The 22805-nt window shown below is 42.9% G+C and overlaps 1 protein-coding gene across 1 annotated transcript; it reads right to left on the reverse strand.

Moving 5' to 3' along the window:
- Positions 1 to 109: 109 nt before the first annotated feature.
- LOC124001285 (protein mono-ADP-ribosyltransferase PARP12-like) lies at positions 110 to 21982 on the reverse strand. The gene is made up of 12 exons (XM_046307990.1): positions 21615 to 21982; positions 13100 to 13235; positions 12621 to 12876; positions 12408 to 12536; positions 12196 to 12322; positions 11881 to 12049; positions 11663 to 11783; positions 11464 to 11560; positions 11139 to 11223; positions 10415 to 10545; positions 992 to 1143; positions 110 to 896 (listed from the first exon to the last, which is right to left on the reverse strand). The coding sequence occupies exons 1-12, from the start codon at positions 21929 to 21931 to the stop codon at positions 595 to 597; spliced, it is 2022 nt and encodes a 673-aa protein (XP_046163946.1). The 5' UTR covers positions 21932 to 21982; the 3' UTR covers positions 110 to 594.
- Between the last annotated feature and the right edge of the window lie 823 nt (positions 21983 to 22805).

Consider the following 22805-nt stretch of genomic DNA (forward strand, 5'->3'; position numbering starts at 1 on the left):
CCAATCAGAGACAATGATAAACACCTGCCTCTGATTGAGAACCAATTCAGGCAACCATAGACTTTTCTAGATAACCCTACTAATTCACAATCCCAATACCTACAAAAAAACAAGACACATAATAAACCCATGTCACACCCTGGCCTGACCAAAATAATAAAGGAAACACAAAATACCAAGACCAGGGCGTGACAAAGCGACTGTGAGCGTGGGAACATTGCCTTTAAATTTCAACCATGCTATAGCACTGAACTGGCAAAATGGATTAAAAGAGCCCAAAATAATAACAAAAAGATACCCCAAAACAAGCCCCAATTCAATAAACCACTAGCCCCAATTCAATAGCCCCATTTCAATAAATCACTAGCCCCATTTCAATAAACCACTAGCCCCAATTCAATAAACCACTAGCCCCAATTCAATAAACCACTAGCCCCAATTCAATAAACCACTAGCCCCAATTCAATAAACCACTAGCCCCAATTCAATAAACCACTAGCCCCAATTCAATAAACCACTAGCCCCAATTCAATACAGAAATAACAGAAATACAGTAGGTAGAGCATGTGAGGACTGTTAGCAAGTCACAAAATATCAGTTGTCTTCAGTGGAAGACATTGGTATGGACCCCTGTGGATTTTCGGAGTACTCAATTAGGTATTCAGGATAAATCTGCTGTTTCTCAAACACAACAAAAATGGATGGGTTGGTTTCTGAGTCGACACAGCTGTCGTAGAGGACCTTGCTGGTGCTTTTCTGAGGTGGACGACGGTATGTTTCACACCCATTGGTGAACTCTCCAACCAAGACCAAAACCACAAACATAATCTTCTTACTGCTGCTCTGAGATCTTATGTACGTGTTAGAGTATGAGGCATCTCTAGCAAAGTAGCTCCCTGTAAAATAACAACAGCGTGTTAGAGACAAATGTTTCAAAAGTCTAGCAGAAACATTTAATTTTGTGACTTGATATAGCAATAGAGAGATTCACCTAGGCCATAAAGTGTTCCATTCACACCACAGGTCCTCCAGTCAAAGTTCTGTTCACAGATGACATCTATGATAGAGTGATCTGTGCCGTGGAACAATTCTCTCTCATCAACCAGTTTCCCGCCATTCTTCTTCATCATCTGTTCCTTCTGCCTAACCACAAGCACACAAAACAATAAATTAAAGGGATAGTTCAGCAATTTTACATATTAAGATATTTGTTTCCTTACCTTGAACGCAATCTATGGACAAGGAGTGGCTGCAATCCATACATTTGGTTTTGTTCAAACTAGCCACTGCAAACACATGCTTATACAGTAAAACCTCAAAGATACGAACCTCAAAAGTTGCAGACTGACCGGTCAACGAACAGGAAATATCAAACATGAATTAAATTTAGCAAGTTTGAAATGTCATGCCTAAATATCCTCTTAGCCCTTTACACTGGTTGGAATTGGCCTATATGGATAGGACTAAATTTAAACGTGTCTTACAGAAGAAATATGAAAAGCATATGTATAACCATGGTAGCGATTTAAAGACAACAGTTTGGAGTTGATGGGAAGATTATTAAATCAAAAGGTCAAGACACAACAGGGTGGCAGGTAGCCTCGAGGTTAGCATGTTGGGCCAGTAAACAAAAAAGTTGCTGATTTGATTATCGGAGAAAACAAAATAAACATCTATAGCTGTGCCCTTGAGCAAGGCACTTAACCCTAATTTCTCCAGGGGTGCTGAACAATGGTGACCCTGGCCATGAACCCACTCCCTGCGGGTGTCTCAGGGAGAGTTTGGATATGTAAAAATAAACACTTGTGTGTAACAGATAAGCACCCCCCCCCCCACGCCCAAATTATTATTGTCAGTTCACAAGACTGAAAACAAACATTACACTGGATTTTACATTTGGGGTACTTTTCGCTGCAAATAGTCTGCATTCATTCAGTAACATAATAATGGGAAATGTGGGGTAAGTGCAACATAAGACAAACAAATTACAACAGTTTGAGTGAGGACTAACTGCTGTCTCCAAGTGGCCCCACACACACACCTCTCCAAAATGTGCACAGTTCCTAAGTCATTTCAATAAACTTTAATGTCTCAGAGAAGAGTCTTCAACCATAAGGTGTTTGAGCTCTCCTAGCTGTGACGCTGAGGAACTACGGCAAGTAGTTTGTAGTCGTTTTCTTTGGAATTACAACCCTGCATCCCAGCCATTACACAATTACTGTTGTGAAGAAAATTAGCATTCTGTTCAGAACAATGCAGGGTATGACGTCTTGTCATCTTCTAACTGTACATCAAACATGGTGATCATAAATATTGACTGTATATGTCATCAGTTTAATGACTTGGAAATGTGAAGTGCACATTAATGGATTCACAGGTGTTTGGTTTGATTGTATGACAAAGCCATATTTATTATAAATCCTCAATATCTCATCTTTCAAAATACAATTTACAGCATTTCCCCTCAATCAAATACAAAATGTGCAAAAGTTGCCCAATCAGAGTGGCTCTCAGTCAAAACCAGTACAACGCAGAGCATGAGCAGTGTCCAATTTGGCTGGAGCGCAGAGTTCCTAGTGGCTCTGCAAGGGTGGAGAGGGTATTCTCAAGTCAAAGCAATTGTTATTGCTCACATACACACATTTAGCAGATGTTATTCTGGGTGTAGAGAAATGCTTCGGTTCCTAGCTCCAACAGTGCAGTACTGTCTAAAAATTCTAATCTAAAAGTAAAATAATGAAATAAATATACATATATGAACATTAGGACGAGCAATGTCAGAATGGAATTGACTAAAATACAGTACATACACAGTTGTGGCTAAAAGTTGAGAATGACACAAATATCAATGTTTTGTTCCCTGAGCCCCTTAGTTATCACTTTTGCCTTATGGCAAGGTGCTTCATCATGCTGGAAAAAGCATTGTTTGTCACCAAACTGTTCCTGGATGGTTGGGAGAAGTTACTCTCTGAGGATGTGTTGGTACCATTCTTTATTCATGGCTGTGTTCTAGGCAAAGTTGTGAGTGAGCCCACCCCTTGGCTGAGAAGCAACCCCACACATGAATGGTCTCAGGATGCTTTACTGTTGGCATGACACAGGACTGATGGTAGAGCTCACCTTGTCTTCTCCGGACAAGCTTTTTTTTCCGGATGCCCCAAACAATCGGAAAGGGGATTCAGAGAAAACAGTCCAATCCCTGTACCTTTTGCAGAATATCAGTCTGTCCCTGATGTTTTTCCTGGAGAGAAGTGGCTTCCTTGCTGCCCTTCTTGACAGCAGGCCATCCTCCAGAAGTCTTCGCCTCACTGTGTATGCAGATGCACTCAAACCTGCCTGCTGCCATTCCTGAGTAAGCTCTCTACTGGTGGTGCCCCGATCCCGCAGCTGAATCAACTTTAGGAGACGGTCCTGGCGCTTGCTGGACTTCCTTGGGTGCCCTGAAGCCTTCTTCACAAAAATTGAACTGCTGATCCGATAAATGGTTGATTTAGGTGCAATCTTACTGGCAGCAATATCCTTGCATTTAACATTTAACATTTAACATTTAAGTAATTTAGCAGACGCTCTTATCCAGAGCGACTTACAAATTGGTGCATTCACCTTATGACATCCAGTGGAACAGTCACTTTACAATAGTGCATCTAAATCTTAAAGGGGGGGGGTGAGAGGGATTACTTATCCTATCCTAGGTATTCCTTAAAGAGGTGGGGTTTCAGGTGTCTCCGGAAGGTGGTGATTGACTCCGCTGTCCTGGCGTCGTGAGGGAGTTTGTTCCACCATTGGGGGGCCAGAGCAGCGAACAGTTTTGACTGGGCTGAGCGGGAGCTGTACTTCCTCAGTGGTAGGGAGGCGAGCAGGCCAGAGGTGGATGAACGCAGTGCCCTTGTTTGGGTGTAGGGCCTGATCAGAGCCTGGAGGTACTGAGGTGCCGTTCCCCTCACAGCTCCGTAGGCAAGCACCATGGTCTTGTAGCGGATGCGAGCTTCAACTGGAAGCCAGTGGAGAGAGCGGAGGAGCGGGGTGACGTGAGAGAACTTGGGAAGGTTGAACGCCAGACGGGCTGCGGCGTTCTGGATGAGTTGTAGGGGTTTAATGGCACAGGCAGGGAGTTGCAGTAATCCAGACGGGAGATGACAAGTTTGGTACACTGGATGTGTACCAAACTCACTAAAAGTGGCAGTAATAAAGCCTCTCTTGAAAAAGCCAAACCTTGACCCAGAAAATATAAAAAACTATCGGCCTATATCGAATCTTCCATTCCTCTCAAAGATTTTAGAGAAGGCTGTTGCGCAGCAACTCACTGCCTTCCTGAAGACAAACAATGTATACGAAATGCTTCAGTCTGGTTTTAGACCCCATCATAGCACTGAGACGGCACTTGTGAAGGTGGTAAATGACATTTTGATGGCATCGGACCGAGGCTCTGCATCTGTCCTCGTGCTCCTAGACCTTAGTGCTGCTTTTGATACCATCGATCATCACATTCTTTTGGAGAGATTGGAAACCCAAATTGGTCTACACGGACATGTTCTGGCCTGGTTTAGGTCTTATCTGTCGGAAAGATATCAGTTTGTCTCTGTGAATGGTTTGTCCTCTGACAAATCAACTGTACATTTCGGTGTTCCTCAAGGTTCTGTTTTAGGACCACTATTGTTTTCACTATATATTTTACCTCTTGGGGATGTTATTCGAAAACATAATGTAAACTTTCACTGCTATGCGGATGACACACAGCTGTACATTTCAATGAAACATGGTGAAGCACCAAAATTGCCCTCGCTAGAAGCATGTGTTTCAGACATAAGGAAGTGGATGGCTGCAAACTTTCTACTATTAAACTCGGACAAAACAGAGATGCTTGTTCTAGGTCCCAAGAAACAAAGAGATCTTCTGTTGAATCTGACAATTAATCTTAATGGTTGTACAGTCGTCTCAAATAAAACTGTGAAGGACCTCGGCGTTACTCTGGACCCTGATCTCTCTTTTGAAGAACATATCAAGACCATTTCGAGGACAGCTTTTTTCCATCTACGTAACATTGCAAAAATCAGAAACTTTCTGTCCAAAAATGATGCAGAAAAATTAATCCATGCTTTTGTCACTTCTAGGTTAGACTACTGCAATGCTCTCTTTTCCGGCTACCCGGATAAAGCACTAAATAAACTTCAGTTAGTGCTAAATACGGCTGCTAGAATCGTGACTAGAACCAAAAAATTTGATCATATTACTCCAGTGCTAGCCTCACTACACTGGCTTCCTGTCAAAGCAAGGGCTGATTTCAAGGTTTTACTGCTAACCTACAAAGCATTACATGGGCTTGCTCCTACCTACCTCTCTGATTTGGTCCTGCCGTACATACCTACACGTACGCTACGGTCACAAGACGCAGGCCTCCTAATTGTCCCTAGAATTTCTAAGCAAACAGCTGGAGGCAGGGCTTTCTCCTATAGAGCTCCATTTTTATGGAACGGTCTGCCTACCCATGTCAGAGACGCAAACTCGGTCTCAACCTTTAAGTCTTTACTGAAGACTCATCTCTTCAGTGGGTCATATGATTGAGTGTAGTCTGGCCCAGGAGTGGGAAGGTGAACGGAAAGGCTCTGGAGCAACGAACCGCCCTTGCTGTCTCTGCCTGGCCGGTTCCCCTTTTTCCACTGGGATTCTCTGCCTCTAACCCTGTTACGGGGGCTGAGTCACTGGCTTGCTGGGGCTCTCTCGTGCCGTCCCTGGGGGGGGTGCGTCACCTGGGTGGGTTGATTCACTGTTGTGGTCGGCCTGTCTGGGTTCCCCCCCCTTGGGTTGTACCGTGTCAGAGATCTTTGTGGGCTATACTCGGCCTTGTCTCAGGATGGTAAGTTGGTGGTTGAAGATTTCCCTCTAGTGGTGTGGGGGCTGTGCTTTGGCAAAGTGGGTGGGGTTATATCCTTCCTGTTTGGCCCTGTCCGGGGGTGTCCTCGGATGGGGCCACAGTGTCTCCTGACCCCTCCTGTCTCAGCCTCCAGTATTTATGCTGCAGTAGTTTATGTGTCGGGGGGCTAGGGTCAGTTTGTTTATCTGGAGTACTTCTCCTGTCCTATTCGGTGTCCTGTGTAAATCTAAGTGTGCGTTCTCTAATTCTCTCCTTCTCTCTTTCTTTCTCTATCTTGGAGGACCTGCGCCCTAGGACCATGCCCCAGGACTACCTGACATGATGACTCCTTGCTGTCCCCAGTCCACCTGGCCATGCTGCTGCTCCAGTTTCAACTGGCCTGGGCCCTAGGACCATGTCCCAGGACTACCTGACATGAGGACTCCTTGCTGTCCCCAGTCCACCTGGCCATGCTCCTGCTCCAGTTTCAACTGTTCTGCCTTACTATTATTCAACCATGCTGGTCATTTATGAACATTTGAACATCTTGGCCACGTTCTGTTATAATCTCCACCCGGCACAGCCAGAAGAGGACTGGCCACCCCACATATGCTCTCTCTAATTCTCTCTTTCTTTCTCTCTCTTGGAGGACCTGAGCCCTAGGACCGTGCCCCAGGACTACCTGACATGATGGCTCCTTGCTGTCCCCAGTCCACCTGACTGTGCTGCTGCTCCAGTTTCAACTGTTCTGCCTTATTATTATTTGACCATGCTGGTCATTTATGAACATTTGAACATCTTGGTCATGTTCTGTTATAATCTCTACCCGGCACAGCCAGAAGAGGACTGGCCACCCCACATAGCCCGGTTCCTCTCTAGGTTTCTTCCTAGGTTTTGGCCTTTCTAGGGAGTTTTTCCTAGCCACCGTGCTTTTACACCTGCATTGTTTGCTGTTTGGGGTTTTAGGCTGGGTTTCTGTACAGCACTTTGAGATATCAGCTGATGTACGAAGGGCTATATAAATAAATTTGATTTGATTTGATTAGGGCCTGCGCCGCTTCCTGTGTGAGGCAGGGTCGTACTCTGCGGATGTTGTAGAGCATGAACCTACAGGAACGGGCCACCGCCTTGATGTTAGTTGAGAACGACAGGGTGTTGTCCAGGATCACGCCATGGTTCTTTGCCTGTGAAGCCCTTTTTGTGCAAAGCAATGATGACGGCACGTGTTTCCTTGCAGGTAACCATGGTTGACAGAGGAAAAACAATGATTCCTTTTGAAGCTTCCAGCCTGTTATTTGAACTCAATCAGTATGACAGAGTTATCTCCAGCTTTGTCCTCGTCAACACTCACACCTGTGTTAACGAGAGAATCACTGACATGATATCAGCTGGTCCTTTTGTGGCAGGTCTGAAATGCAGTGGAAATGTTTTTTGGGGATTCAGTCATTTGCTTGGCAAAGTGGGACTTTGCAATGAATTGCAATTCATCTGATCACTCTTCATGACATTCTGGAGTATATGCAAATTGCCATCATACAAACTGAGGCAGCAGACTGAAAATTAATATTTGTGTCATTCTCAAAACATTTGGCCACGACTGTACATATGAGATGAGTAAAGCAGTATGTAACCATTATTAAAGTGATTAGAGTTCCATTATTAAAGTGGCCAGTGATTCAATGTCTATGTATATAGGGCAGCAGCCTCTAAGGTGCAGGGTTGAGTAACTGGGTGGTAGCCGGTTAGTGATGGCTATTTAACAGTCTGGTGGCCTTGAGAGAGAAGCTGTTTTTCCATTTCTCGGTCCAAGCTTTGATGATGTCGGATGCTATAGGAGTCCTGGAAGGCAGGCAACCGCTGATGCGTTGGGCAGACCGCACCACCCTCTGGAGAGCCTTGCGGTTGAGGGCGGTGCAGTTGCCATACCAGGTGGTGATACGGCCCAATAGGATGCTCTCATTTGTGCATCTGTAAAAGTTTGAGGGTCTTCGGGGCCTAGCCAAATTTCTTCAACCTCCTGAGGTTGTTGTGCTTTCTTCACCACACTGTATGTTGTGGGTGGACCATTTCAGATCATCAGTGATGTGCACGTAGAGGAACTTGAAGCTTTCCACCTTTACTGCGGTCCCGTTGATGTGGATAGGGACGTGCTCCCTCTGCTGTTGTTGAGGGAGAGGTTATTTTCCTGGCACCACTCCACTAGGTCCCTCACCTCCTCCCTGTAGGCTGTTTCGTTGTTGTTGGTAATCAGGCCTACCACTGTTGTGTCGTCTGCAAACTTCATGATTGAGCTGGAGGAGTGCGTGGCCACGCAGTCATGGGTGAACAGGGAGTACAGGAGGGGACAGAGTAGAAAGCCTTGGCCAGGTCGATGAAAACGGCTGCATAGTACTGTCTTTTATCTATGGTGGATATGATATCGCTTAGGACCTTGAGCATGGTTGATGTGCACCCATGACCAGCTCGGAAACCAGATTGCATAGCGGAGAAGGTACGGTGGGATTCGAACTGGTTGGTGATCTGTTTGTTAACTTGTCTTTTGAAGACTTTAGAAAGGCAGGGCAGGATGGATATACAGTTGGAGTCATTAAATCTCGTTTTTCAACCACTCCACAAATTTCTTGTTAACAAACTATAGTTTTGGCAAGTCGGTTAGGACATCTACTTTGTGCATGACAAGTCATTTTTAGCCATCACTAGCGGGCCAGGGCTAGCAGATGGGTCTTCGTTGTCATTGCAACAGAAAAGCCTGTTGAAACCACATCAGACAATTACGTCGGCAGACCAGTCGTGATGGATCAACGGGGCTCCGTGTCGGCAATAAAAGGTCCAGGTGAATTGGCAAAAGAGGTATTGAAGCCCACGAATTAACAGGTATACCTCTTCGGCTAGCCGGGAGATGGGCCTAGCTCGAGGCTAGCTCGAGGCTAACTGGTGTTTGCTTCAGGACAGAGGTGTTCGCCAGCGGTCGCCAATCGGTTGCAGCTAGTTAGCTGTGTTGATCCGGTGTAAAGGCCCAGAGCTTGCGGCAGGAATCTGGTGATGTGGTGGAGAAAAGCAGTTTGATATGCTCTGGGTTGATATCGCGCTGTGCAGACTGGCAGGTATTGACCGAGCTAAAGCTGGCTGGTGACCGAGCTAAAAGGTGAAGACAGCTAGCCGTGGCTAACAGCTATCTAGTTAGCTGACTAGCTTCTGATGGAGGTTCCAGTTATAACGTATAAAAATATCAGAGCCGTACCACATTGGGTGAGGCGGTTTCAGGAAAGCATATTTAGAATGTAGGTGGAAAGTGAGATTAAAATATATACGGAAAAAAATCCAGATGAGGCCGACTATTTACATGACTAGACAAACACACGTCCGACTGCTACGCCATCTTGGATTAATTGAAATAGGCTAATAAATAATAATTATATAGCGTAAATAATTCATTAGACCTATTTCGAGTGCTTACATGCTGTTTAATACGACATGTAGCCTAAATTAATGATGAGCGCTTCTTACTGTCACCTGTTTATTAAAATACTTTTAATTCAAGTCATATGGTTTAATTTCAATACTTCAAAACCAAATACTGTAGTATGTCCAGGTAGTCAAAAACAGATGGGTGTTGGTTAAATTGTGATTTTAATGAATGGAGTGAATCTGGATCAGCAGTTTATTTTCTGTGAGTGAGGAACAGTGTTTAGCAGAGGGGTTGGAAAGGACATTGAGCACCGGCGCAGCGCTCTGTGAGAGGAGTGGGATTTCCGACTGCTCAACTCCGCTCACATGCTCTGGTACAGCGCAGATCCAGCACTCTGACATGTATAGCATGTTACTGTACAGTCACTATGTTCCGATTTAGGAATTTATCAGTGCCCAAATCAATCATTTTCAACCCGTATACGGGTACAAGTGTTATAGGCTACATGGATTGTGTTACTCAATAAATGTGGTGTAAAATTATCTTGCAATGATTTGGGCATGACATTTTAAACATGCTAAACAGGGAAGATATACTTTTTTAGTACAAAAATACAAATATTAATGTCTCCAGTTGCTAGTGAAAACCAAAGTGTAGATTGCAGTCACTCCTTGTCCGGGTATGTACTGAATTTGCATCGGGGATGATGTAAGGAAACAAATATCATTATGTAATATGCTAATGTTTCATGTACCAAACCACTTCAAGATTCGATGCCAACTTACAATACAGAACTCTGCAAGCCAAGGTCACCGTAGTTACTGTTATACTACAGAAACCCATTTGTGGTCTCAAGAAGGCAGGATGTCTCAAGAATGCTAAACTAGCTACAGTATGACTAGCTGCTATCCACAACCCACTCAGAAGAAAACCTGTTGAAAGCAGTACAGATGTCAAAATGTTCGTATCTATTCTATTTATTGCACAGAACTCAGGACCTCTGCTTCACAAAAACACGGAACTGCCCCTCTGAAGCTTTCCAACTCATCACACTATTAAAAATGGCCTTCAACAGCACAAGGCTGAGGAGTGAGTCTCAGAAGATCTACTAGACACCAGTTTTTCAACTGAATACAGCAGTCTACAAAACATACCACTGGAAGACCCTCCAGAGTGAGGGGTTCTGGATCCGTTTGATGCTGTGGATGGTGCTGCTGGCCATGGTATTTTTGAATAGCGTCTCCAACTTTTGGTACTCTTCTATCTGGCTTGAGAGTGTAACCAGCTGAAGGAAACCACAGATTACTTTATTAAGTGAGATGTCTCTATGGGAAATATTCCACACGTATATTAATATCACTAATATGGAAAATCTATATCGATATCAGTTGCAGTTTTTCAATCAGATATCGATATATAGCATTGCAACTGTGTGAATGTTACATTTTCTTTTCACTTCCACAGTTTTGTGGAAGTCCAGACAACGGCTTGCTAATTGCCCATTAGGCCAGGTGAAAATGTTCTGGGGGCTTAACCTACCCAACCAGTTTTAATAAAATGGTAAGCCCATTGATGGCCCATTAGTTGGCAACTAAGTATGCTAAATTGAGAGGCAGAGAGAGGTTTTTGTGCCCGCAGGAACAGTCATGTATGCTATTTTACTTAATGGTGTAGGATAACATAAAGGATAAACCGATATCCCTTGCTCAAGTCGATATCATATTGCATTATCGATATTGGTGCCCACCATTATAATAGTGTCAAAGCAAATCAAATGGTATGTGTCAGGTGTTGAAAACCTCAGTTTTAGACTTACAGTGAAATGCTTGTGTGCTCACGTGTGTTTCATTTAAACAGTACAGTATCACTACATAGTACCTTGTAGTCTGTGGCGTCAGACAAGACTCCTTTGTCCCAGTGTGGAGGGACAGTCACAGAGGAGCTGGAGCTCTCCTTAGACTCACTAACAGAGACAAAAGAAGAAACAGGAAATTCAACAGGGAAGTCCCAATAGATAAGGGTTGGCTTCTAGTTTGAATGATTCAGACACAGATATCCAATAGGCCTTCCTGAATGCTCAGTATTATTTGTCCAACTACTTCATTTGGCTCTGGGGTAGGACTGGGAATTGTGAAATTTGGCGAGTGGCACACTTCACATTACATTCATTACAGACATACAGTACAACCATGAAGGACAATACCTCTTCAGCTTGTCATTCACATCTTCCTTAGAGAGAAAACAGGGCCTTCTACAAATTGCTCTTTTGGTTTTAAATCTAATATTCTGCCGATGCATCTCTGAAACAGAAACAATATTTATGATAACATTTTAACAGGTTGTTAGCCAATAAAGAGCTGATTAACTGCTGAATTACTATATATCTGTGACAAGGGGTATACCTTTGAGACTGAGAATGTACTTCTGATCTCCAGATTTAAATGGAATCTCGCTGTCAGAGTCAGTTTGGTAAGCATTCTCCAGGGTCTGGGAAATGACAGAGGTCACATTCCCCTCACCACCCTGCACATAATAAGACCACAGTTTAGGTCAACTTAAAGAGGATGGAGTAAAGTCACAATAAAAACCACATCCATGCATATTCAGTATTCAGACTGACCTCATGGCCATACTCTATCCACTGGCCACAGTCATTTCTCCAGTACCACAGCCATTCTGTTGTGAGGATGAAGTTAGGGGGTTTGGTGACGGATGAAACAGTGGACAGACGACGAACTGGAGGGCTTCCACATGTCATGGTGAGGAAGTTCACAGGCTTACTTCCTCCACTGAGGGAAACACAGATGAACAACAAAATAAGACCAGTCGTTTAAAAAAGGTAATATATTCTATCTAATAAAACGCTAACATATCTTAGATCTGGTTTGACAGGTAAAAACAATCCACACCAAACCTAATATGACGACAACAGTACCTTGTGTCATTTTGTGGGTTACAGTAAGCCTTCTCAATCTCCTCTACATTGTCCAGGTCTCTCCAAGTCACTCCATCTAAGATCTGCCATTTGTAAGGCAGATGGTAGTGGACACGGACACATGTGTCTGACAACACAACCACAGAAACATGTAAACACACTACTGTAAACAGAAATGTTGATAATAAAGTATGTTTAGGTTGATAGGTTACCTTTGAAGCTGCAGCGACTGCGGATGAAGAAGAGGCAGATTTCATCCCTGTCAGTCTCACTGGTGGAGCTGGAGGAGGGCTGATGTTTCTCAACTGGCATCATGACTGGAGCAAGGGAGGGTGCTACAGCTAGACACAGGACAGACACGGTTACTAAAGTGCAGTTTGCATGGATTCTCTGTATTCCTGGTTTCTACCTTGTCATTTCCTTACCAGCTGGATTTTCTTGGTGAGTTATGATTAATTTATTCTTGTAGATATTGTGGAAGATCTTGATGTTCTCTTGGCTGAATCCTCTGCTGTTTAGAATCTTCATTGCAGGGGCATCGAACGTGTGGGCCCTCTTACAACCAGCACCAAACCTACAGTCACCCTGGAGGAAGTACAGGCAGAGGTGGAGTTTTGTGCAGCTGCTTTTAAACTTGCAGATGCCATGCTCACCAACGCGCTTGTTGTAATGGGAGCAGATCTGGAAGGAGTTGAAAGGAGATGGTCAAACATCCAGAGTGCATACTACATGCAATTAACACTTGGCTTACTCTTTTTCCACATCAGTTGGTGCCAGAGCTACAGTATTACATTTACATTTACATTTAAGTCATTTAGCAGACGCTCTTATCCCAGTGCTAACCTATCCAATCTTTTTAGATCAACTATACATTCATTTAAGGGTCATTTTGGGTGCCACCCACCTCAGGCATCAGGTAGGGGTCGTTCTGCAGCAGAAGTTGGAACAGCTCTGCCTCCCCCAGGTCATGGTGACCCACCTCACTTATAATAGCTGCGTTGTGTGGGCAATCTAGACTGTGGGCCTTTTTGCACTTGTTCCTAGAGTTTAAAGAGACATGCAAACAATGTTTGAGTACACAGACATAAGATGTGCAAATTAAACGAAGACAACAGAAGACAAGTTTATCAGGTCAACAAATGCTGAAGGCTGCTCAGCAAAAATATATATTAGCTACTTTATCTATTTAATCAAATGTATTTATAAAGCCCTTTTTACATCAGCCGATGTCACAAAGTGCTATACAGAAACCCAGCCTAAAACCCCAAACAGCAAGCAATGCAGATGTAGAAGCACAGTGGCTAGGAAAAACTCCCTAGAAAGGCAGGAACCTAGGAAGAAACCTAGAGAGGAACCAGGCTGTGAGGGGAGGCCAGTCCTCTTCTGGCTGTGCCTGTTAGAGATTATAAGAGTACATGGCCAAGATGTTCAAACGTTCATAGATGACTAGCAGGGTCAAATAATAATCACAGTGGTTGTAGAGGGTGCAACAGGTCAGCACCTCAGGAGTATTCACTAACAAGTCGAATCAAAGCTTGTCTGATACTCATTTTGCGTGAGATATCCAATTAATGAGTTACAGGGCCAGGTACATCAGGTGTGTATTCATTACATCTTGCAATGGAAACCATTTACCGCTTAAGAACCAAAAAAGGAGGCACCTACCTGAATTTGAAGGATAGAAACTCTCGTTTTTATTGCAAAACGTTCTGTTTGGAGTAAAGATTTGTTGCAGAATGTTTTACAACCGAATCAGCATAATGAATACACCCCAGGTAGCTGGCCTGTGTTTGTGGTCAAAGTGTACACAAAAAGACACGTTTCTGGGTTGAAAATTCCAGATAAGTTTCCAGCAAACAAACAATTCCCGGAAGTTATCAATACATTCTTGTACACTGCTTCACACACTGCGTGTATGTGTGACGTTGAGAAATTAACCCGGTAAGTATTCGATGACACTTACCTGGGAACGAACAGCTTCCCACTGGGCACAGAAGTCAATTCATTGTCTATTCCACTTTGGTTTAATGTAATTTCATTGAAATGTGGAAACAATGTTGATTCAACCAGTGTGGGTTAAATATATTTGCGCCTGCAAGTCACTCTGGAAAAAATAGTTCATTTTATTACACTTGTGTAAGGGATTTCTTCCATTGACGGAGAGGCGGACCAAAGCGCAGCATGGTTGTTTTGATTCATGTTTTAATAAATCACGTCACATGAACAAACTAACAAGAACCATGAAAACCCAAACCAGCCCTATCTGGTGCAAAACACAGAGACAGGAACAATCACCCACAAACACACAGTGAAACCCAGGCTACCTAAGTATGATTCTCAATCAGAGACAACTAATGACACCTGCCTCTGATTGAGAACCATACTTGGACGAAACATAGAAATACCCCAAAACATAGAAAAACAAACATAGACTGCCCACCCAACTCATGCCCTGACCATACTAAATCATGACAAAACAAAGGAAATAAAGGTCAGAACGTGACAACTTGACAGAACGCAACATTTTAGCTGGTCCCATCAGAGAACATGGCACACATTAGCCCTATGCTAACTCACTAGGTGGCAGTGAATATATCCTAGAACACATTTTTCATCAGCTTATCAAATATCATAGACTTTATATCCACCAACCACTGGCATTTCTAAAAATGAGGTCAGTCTTGCCACTAAAGGGATATTATAAACCTACAAATTCAAGGTTTACTTTTGTTCGTTGGTCTGTAACAAAATGTCTATTTAATTGACGCATCCTTGACTAGGATACTAGCTACTACTAATGTTTTCGAATGTGACAAAACCCCACGTTTTTGTTTATTCGTTTCACACACATCCATATGCTTAAGGAACAAAATATTGTACATTGTAAAAAAAGAAAAATGCATAGAGCCTTATGGATTTGTCAAATAGTAGTCATGTAAACTATCATCATAACTTCTAGGTGGCACACACTGCTAAAGCTGTTGACTTGAAATTGATAGTGGACTTAAAACCATGGGTTTGTGACCCCCTCATATTTATGCTGCAATAGTTTGTATCGGGGGGCTAGGGTCAGTCTGTTATATCTGGAGTATTTATCCGGTCTTATCCAGTGTCCTGTGTGAATGTAAGTTCTCTCCCTCTCTTTCTGAGGGCTTGAGCCCTAGGACCATGCCTCACGGAACCCAAACCGGCTGTGCGAGTGCACCATCGTGCATGAATGTATTTTGTCCCCCCACACCAAACGTGATCACGCCACGCAGGTTAAAATATCAAAACACAATTACATTAATTTGGGGACAGGTCGACAAATTCCTCTAGCAACGTCTTGGGAGTTAGTTGAGGAAAGGTGGGAAAATGAGAGTGAATGAGAGCGAACATGAGAGCGAACATGAGAGCAAACAAAGTTACGGGTTTGAAAATAGCAGAAAAGATTAGAATAAACCAGATTAGATTTAGCCACAAGATCATTAAAAATGACAAACTTCCCATCCAAAAATAAATCTTTGCAACAAACCAAACCACTCTCACGCCACAAAAAAAGCCTGGAGTTTGGAGGGTACAAATAGGTGGTTGATACAGAGGGCCTAGAAGAGAAGGGGCAGAAAGTCTAAAATGTTGACCAAATTGTCTCCTGATCGTCAAAGTAGAGCGCACAATGGGTTTTCCCATATACTTAGAAGGACAAGGACAGTGGGACACAAGCAAGAGCAGAAAGGGACGATGATTGGCAGGAGCGCCAATCATCGTCCTCTAATGAGCACCAGTTGGTACCTGGAGCATTACACCAGACCATAATCTTTTGATAGTAAAGCAGTACATTTGGACGTGGCAATCCTCCATCTTGTCTCCTTCTTTGAAGTATTGCTCTACGCATCCTAGGTGATTTGCCTGCTCAGATAAAATGACTGACAAGCCTATACAACTTTGTAAAAAAATAATTTTGGCAGAAAGATCAGAAGACATTGAAAAAAGGTATAGAAAACGAGGTAAAATATTAATTTGAACAGATTGAATTCTGCCAGCTAATGAGAGAGGCAGACTATCCCAGCAGTGTAAGTCTGCTTTAACGCATGTGACTAGGCTTGCAAAGTGAGTTTTATGGAGGGTAGCCAGAGTGTGTGTTATATTCACACCCAAATAGGAAAAACCAGAGGGCGACAGATGGAAAGGCAGGGCTCCAAGGGGAATTTGCTTGGCAGCAGGTTTGATAGGACAACAATGTTCAATTTGTAACCTGAAAATGATCCAAACGTGTTTAAAATATGCATTATATTATCAACAGAGTTCACAGGATTAGTGATATATAATATTAGATAATCTGCATACAGTGACACTATGCTCTTCACCAGCTCGGTGGATTCCACTGAATGATGGTGATCATTTTAAAGCCAAGGAAAGCGGCTCTATCACAAGAGCAAAAAGGAGCAGGGACATAGGACACCCTTGACGGAGTCTCTCTGGAGTGGGGTAAATATTTTGAATGTTGAGAGTTGGTGTGTACGCTAGTCGTAGGAGCAGAAATATCCATGAGATGAAATTGGACCCAAATCCAAATCTTAAATAAATAATCCCACTCCACCCGGTAGAAAGAATTCTCTGAGAAGATAGTATAATGTTCAAAAGCCGCCCTACATTGGAAAACAGTTGTCGCCCTTTGACGAAACCGTTTGATCATCAGATAGGACATTCTGAAGGCAGGGTTCCAACCGGCATGCTAGAACCTTAGCTAATCATTTAACATCAGCATTCAAAAGTGAAATGGGCTACCACATTCCGCCAGATCTTTATCTTTCTTAAGCATAAGTGAGATGGAGGCTTGGGTTAGCGTCGGGGGAAGAGAGCCCAGTATTATCGAGTTGGTGAACATATCTAATAGTAATGGGGCAAGTTGATCAGAGAATTTTATGTTTAAAAAAAATATTTAAAAAAATTAATTAAAAAATTGACGGGGGCCTGGGGCCTTGCCACTGTACATTAACTTTATACCCTTTGTTATTTCATCAAGATGCAGAGGGTTGTCCAGAACTTTACTCATGTCCATATCTGAAAAGTTGCCCATAGCTGTATTATCTGATGGGGGTTCGGATTTGTAGAGGTTAGAATAAAATGACACGAAAGATGAATTAATATTAGAGGGATCACTTGTAAGATTAAGGGAGGAGTCTCCTATTGGACCAGGTCTCTCGTGGAAAATAGATGTTCTCAATGAGAAAAACCTTTATAACTAAAGGTCAAATAAATATAAAATGTAAATACCTGAAAGATAAGATGATGCTGACTGGCATTTAAGTCGGTGTGCCAAAAGGTGGCTGGACTTGTCACCATATTCATAGTATGTTCCCTTTGTTCGTTGCAACAGAAACTCTGCTTTATCAGTGGAAAGCAGATGAAATTGAGTTTGAAGATTCAGCTTCTGCATATAATTCAGGGGATGGTGAAGTTAAATATTGCCGGTCTATTGCCAGGATTGAGTCCACCAGTTCCTGATGTTTCAGTTCTTTTTGTTTGACATAATGAGCGTTGTAAGAAATGATCTTTCCCCGTAATACTGCTTTGAAAGTCTCCCAAAAGAAGAAGGTGTCATCATTATTTGTTTGAATGAATACATCAATGTTGGTCGAAATAAAGTCACAGAATTCGTTGATAGAGAATAGGGCCGTGTTAAATCTCCATTCGGAGTAAGTGCCAAGTCCAGAATGTGGGGGGGAATGATCCGAAATCACTATCGTTGAATATTCTGTAGTTTTAACTGCACGATATATCGGTGTCTAGTTTAATGCCGATGTTAAAACTACTGTGCATACCTATATAACGTAGGTACAAGACATTGTGTTGTGAAAATAGCCACAATAAGGATTAGGCACAATAGTGGCACAATAGTGTTATTTGACGTGCATCTTTTTACACACACAAAGACCCAAACAGTGTTCCATAGAAATCCTGGTTGAGAATGAAACGACTGAACACAGCAAATAAGTGAAACAAATAGGTTTTGATTATGTTTTACTGGTAATGGGGACATGCGTAAATGCCAACAAAATAACTTTTTGGTCAGTGTGTATGTGTAACCTTTATTTCACTAGGCAAGTCAGTAAAGAACAAATTCTTATTTACAAATGACATCCCGGACGACGCTGAGCCAATTGTGCGCCGCCGTATGGGACTCCCAATCATGGCCAGATGTGATACAGCCTGGATTCAAACCAGGGACTGTAGTGACGATTCTTGCACTGAGATGCAGTGCCTTAGACCGCTGCGTCCGTGTGTGTGTTAACTACTTAACTGTTCTTGAATGCTTAAAAGGCCGCTAAAATGTTAAATATCCGTTATCAGTTTTTTTTTGCCAAGGAAAATATTGGATATCGGTATCGACCAAAAATGTCACAGCGGTGCATCACTAGTTTTAACTGAGGGGAGAAGGGCTCTATCTAACAACAACAAAAATTAGTATATGCATGGGTAGGCTTAACGAACATGAGAAAAGTAGGAGAAGTCTTTTGTGACCGGGTGGAGGAAGCACCATGGACCAACACAATCCATTTGGGTCACGAGTGTAGAACAAGCTTTTTCCATCCCGGAAGGAGTAAGTGTTCTGAGATCAGATTGGTCAAGTCTTGGTTCAATAACACAGTTAAGGTCCCCGCCAAAGATGAGGCGGTGGGTGTCAAGATTAGGGCGAGAGGCTAAAAGAGGCGTCATAAATCTAGTGTCATCCCAGTTAGGGGCGTAAACAGTCACAAGACTACAGGGGTTTGGAAGAGGGTGCCACTAACTATTGTATAACGTCCTCCAGTATCTGAAATGATCTGTAAGGGTGAAAACTGCACTCGTTTGTGAATCACTATTGCTGTTCCCCTGGCTTTGCCATTAAAAATTTGAATGAAAAACCTGTCCAACCCATGCTTTACACAATCTAGTAATGGTCGTACAGTAGGTGCGTTTCTTGAAGAAATGCGATATCAATATTCAACCTTTTCAGATTTGATAATAATCTGGAGCGCTTAATTTTCTCCCCACAACCGCAAATGTTCCCTGCACCAGTCTGACTGAAAGTCCTAAAGTACCATCCTGACTTGTTGAACTAGACATTAATCCTTATAAGAGAAGTCAAATTGAGAGGGGAGCAGCATGAGCAAAACATCTGAATAAGAAAATAAAATAAAAAAGCAGAACACAAGAATCTTTGGATAATGCCAACATACACAAAAATAGCACAACACCCTTCAGAAGATCAAATACAAATCCTAAAATCGTCATTATGCACAAGAGGAGCAGCAGGAATTCTCCTACTCAGTTGATTACCCTACATGTGCAGTGAGGTCAAACCAATCTAGGAAAGAAGTTACATAACGCCCTTGAAAGAAAATGTAATATGTCAATAGGCAAGTGTACATTTTGGGTTTCGGTCACACTTTAAACAACGATAATAACCTTCAGCTTCAGTTATTGAAAAATGTTAACAGCGATTGGTGGCATTTCAATGGCCATAAAATGTGTACTCCACTAGGTGTCGACCCAGGGCTGAGTAAATAGATGTTTAAAATTAACCAGTAGGCTATAAAAAGGGTCAGCCCCTGTATCGTTAAATTGTTGAACGTCGTTAGGAGGGAAGAATTCCACAAGAGTATACAAACGGACAATTAGCATTTTGGATATGTAAAATTATGCAAACGAACCGTGGGTCTAAACTTCAGCTAGTGCAACAATTAAACAAGAGTACTATTGGAAGAGAGGATTGATAGTATTAGACTCCAATGTCGCAGTGCAAGATAAAGTCCAAGATAAAGTGAATGTAATTGAGGACCGTCAGTGATCAACCTCAACAATCATGGCCAAAATAAACCACCGTAGATCAGTGTCCATAAAAATAAAAGAGTATGTTTTTTCTTCAAAATTGTATACATCAAGCAGACCAGTGAAAAATGTATATACACACACAAATATTGGTGGACAGGATCGGTGTCTAACTAGCTAGTAACATTGGCATCCAAAATTACCTAAAGGCTGCCAATCTGCAATGTAGGCTATAGATTGCCATTAATGGAGCAGCAAGTTAAAAAACTTAGTAAAATTAAGAAAAAAAAATATCAAAATGCTGCGCTTTTACCAGCGATCGTCTTTGATTAAAGAAACTAAAACAATATCAAATGGAAGTTTAAAGAGCAGTGAGAAAGTATAGTATCTAATTGTCAACAACATAAACGAGTTAAGTGCTGCTTCAAACATACCTACTGTAGGGAGCAAGCATTAGCATATGATTGTTTCACGAGAAATGGACCGATAGATGGCCATAGATGTATGGAGCCTAGTGTCCACACGGTCACTAGAAAGAACGTTACTCACATAATACATACGGGTGAGAAATCGCCCCAATCTAGGCATTCAATGTATTTCAGGCATTCAATGTATGCCTTGTCGGTAGAAGGACTCAGCTGCCTTATTACCAAAGTGGTATTGTAAACGCATCATTCGTGGACAGTGTATGCATATTTGCAGACTTTTTTTGTACAGCTTTTACAGTGCTACTGATCGTAGTGGTAGCGCTTGGATTGCACGCATAAATTCAGCACACACACACACACAAGATTATATAATAGAATTGTGTTATTTGACGTGTCAAATGAAAAACTTGAGCATGGGTTTATCAGCGCGGATATCGATTCCGCCGCTCGACCATGTTTTTGCGGCACAGTCGATAGCGCGCTGGACTTCAGGCTAAAAGGTCGAGGGTTCGAGACCTGCTCCCTGCTATTTAATTACATGCTCTAACGCGCCAAATAGTGTCATTTGACGTGTAACTTGTATTTTTTGACACCCAAAGACCTGGACTTCAGGTTAGAAGGTCGAGGGTTCGAGACCTGCTCCCTGCTGTTTAATTACATTATCTAACGCGCCAAATAGTGTCATTTGACGTGTAACTTTTTTTTGAAACCCAAAGACCCAAACGGCGTTTCATCGTCAAGCACCCAAGCTGGGTGACCTGCTTAAATTGGCTAACTTGCGAGCTACTGTACTTCCAGACACAAATGAGAGCACACCTCACTGATCATTTTCTCCCCCCTCTATGGCCCCTAGCAAACCTGGTGGCCCTAGAGCTTTGGTGACAAACTTCTACTGGCAACACTTTTTTTGCTCATATTCAACCAGCCTTCGTAAACCCATCAATTAATCTGCGCCCTGGCACACTCAGACGAGAGTGCTCTGAATTCTGAGTAGATAGCCAGAGTAATTCAAAAAGGCACTACAAATGTAGCTAAATTACGGTGCCTGTTGCTACACCCAAATTAGCAACATACTGGACTCATAACTAAGTTTTATTTACATATGCTACGAAACATCTGCAGACCCACTGTGTATAACCTATGCGATAAGAAACTTGATAGCCTACATATAATAGTCTAAAATAGCATGGCACTTACCCGTACTTGCAGTTACCGCACACAAAGTGGCTGCATATGTGTAAATTATCGCAATGATGACACTCTTTATGAGAGGTTTGACAGACTCGTAGTGAAGTCTTAGCAACAATAACACTGTCCTGGCTCATAACACAGCCCGAAGCATTATCTTTGCCTTCAATGATGGCATATTTTCTGCTGTCACGAAGTATTCCAAGTAGGACCTCATTTTCACAAGTGAACTTTTGACCAACGATTTGGTCAAGCTGCTTGAAGTCCAAACATCCTTGATTTCCACAGATAATTTTAGTAACATATTGAGACACCACAGACGACATCGTGTTATAGTAGGCACCTGGTATCGTTATGGTAGGCACCTAGTATCTTTATGCTCATCACCTCACCCTAAATTTGTATGTCGTCAGTTCCACTTCTGGATAAACGAAACTGACAATCAAAGCACCTGCCCTTTAAAGTTAAATCCATTCTGTTATAACACAGGCAATTAGGAAAGCTAAGGCTAGCTTTTTCAAACAAAAACTAAAAAAAGTTATGGGACACTAAAGTCCATGGAGAATAAGAGCCATTACATTTACATTTAAGTCATTTAGCAGACGCTCTTATCCAGAGCGACTTACAAATTGGTGCATTCACCTTATGACATCCAGTGGGACAGTCACTTAACAATAGTGCATCTAAAACTTAGGGGGGGGGTGGGGTGAGAGGGATTACTTAACCTATCCTAGGTATTCCTTAAAGAGGTGGGGTTTCAGGTGTCTCCGGAAGGTGGTGATTGACTCCGCTGTCCTGGCGTCGTGAGGGAGTTTGTTCCACCATTGGGGGGGCCAGGGCAGCGAACAGTTTTGACTGGGCTGAGCGGGAGCTGTACTTCCTCAGTGGTAGGGAGGCGAGCAGGCCAGAGGTGGATGAACGCAGTGCCCTTGTTTGGGTGTAGGGCCTGATCAGAGCCTGGAGGTACTGAGGTGCCGTTCCCCTCACAGCTCCGTAGGCAAGCACCATGGTCTTGTAGCGGATGCGAGCTTCAACTGGAAGCCAGTGGAGAGAACGGAGGAGCGGGGTGACGTGAGAGAACTTGGGAAGGTTGAACACCAGACGGGCTGCGGCGTTCTGGATGAGTTGAAGGGGTTTAATGGCACAGGCAGGGAGCCCAGCCAACAGCGAGTTGCAGTAATCCAGACGGGAGATGACAAG

This window comes from Oncorhynchus gorbuscha, linkage group LG01, assembly GCF_021184085.1.
Source record: "Oncorhynchus gorbuscha isolate QuinsamMale2020 ecotype Even-year linkage group LG01, OgorEven_v1.0, whole genome shotgun sequence".
NCBI lineage: Eukaryota > Metazoa > Chordata > Actinopteri > Salmoniformes > Salmonidae > Oncorhynchus > Oncorhynchus gorbuscha.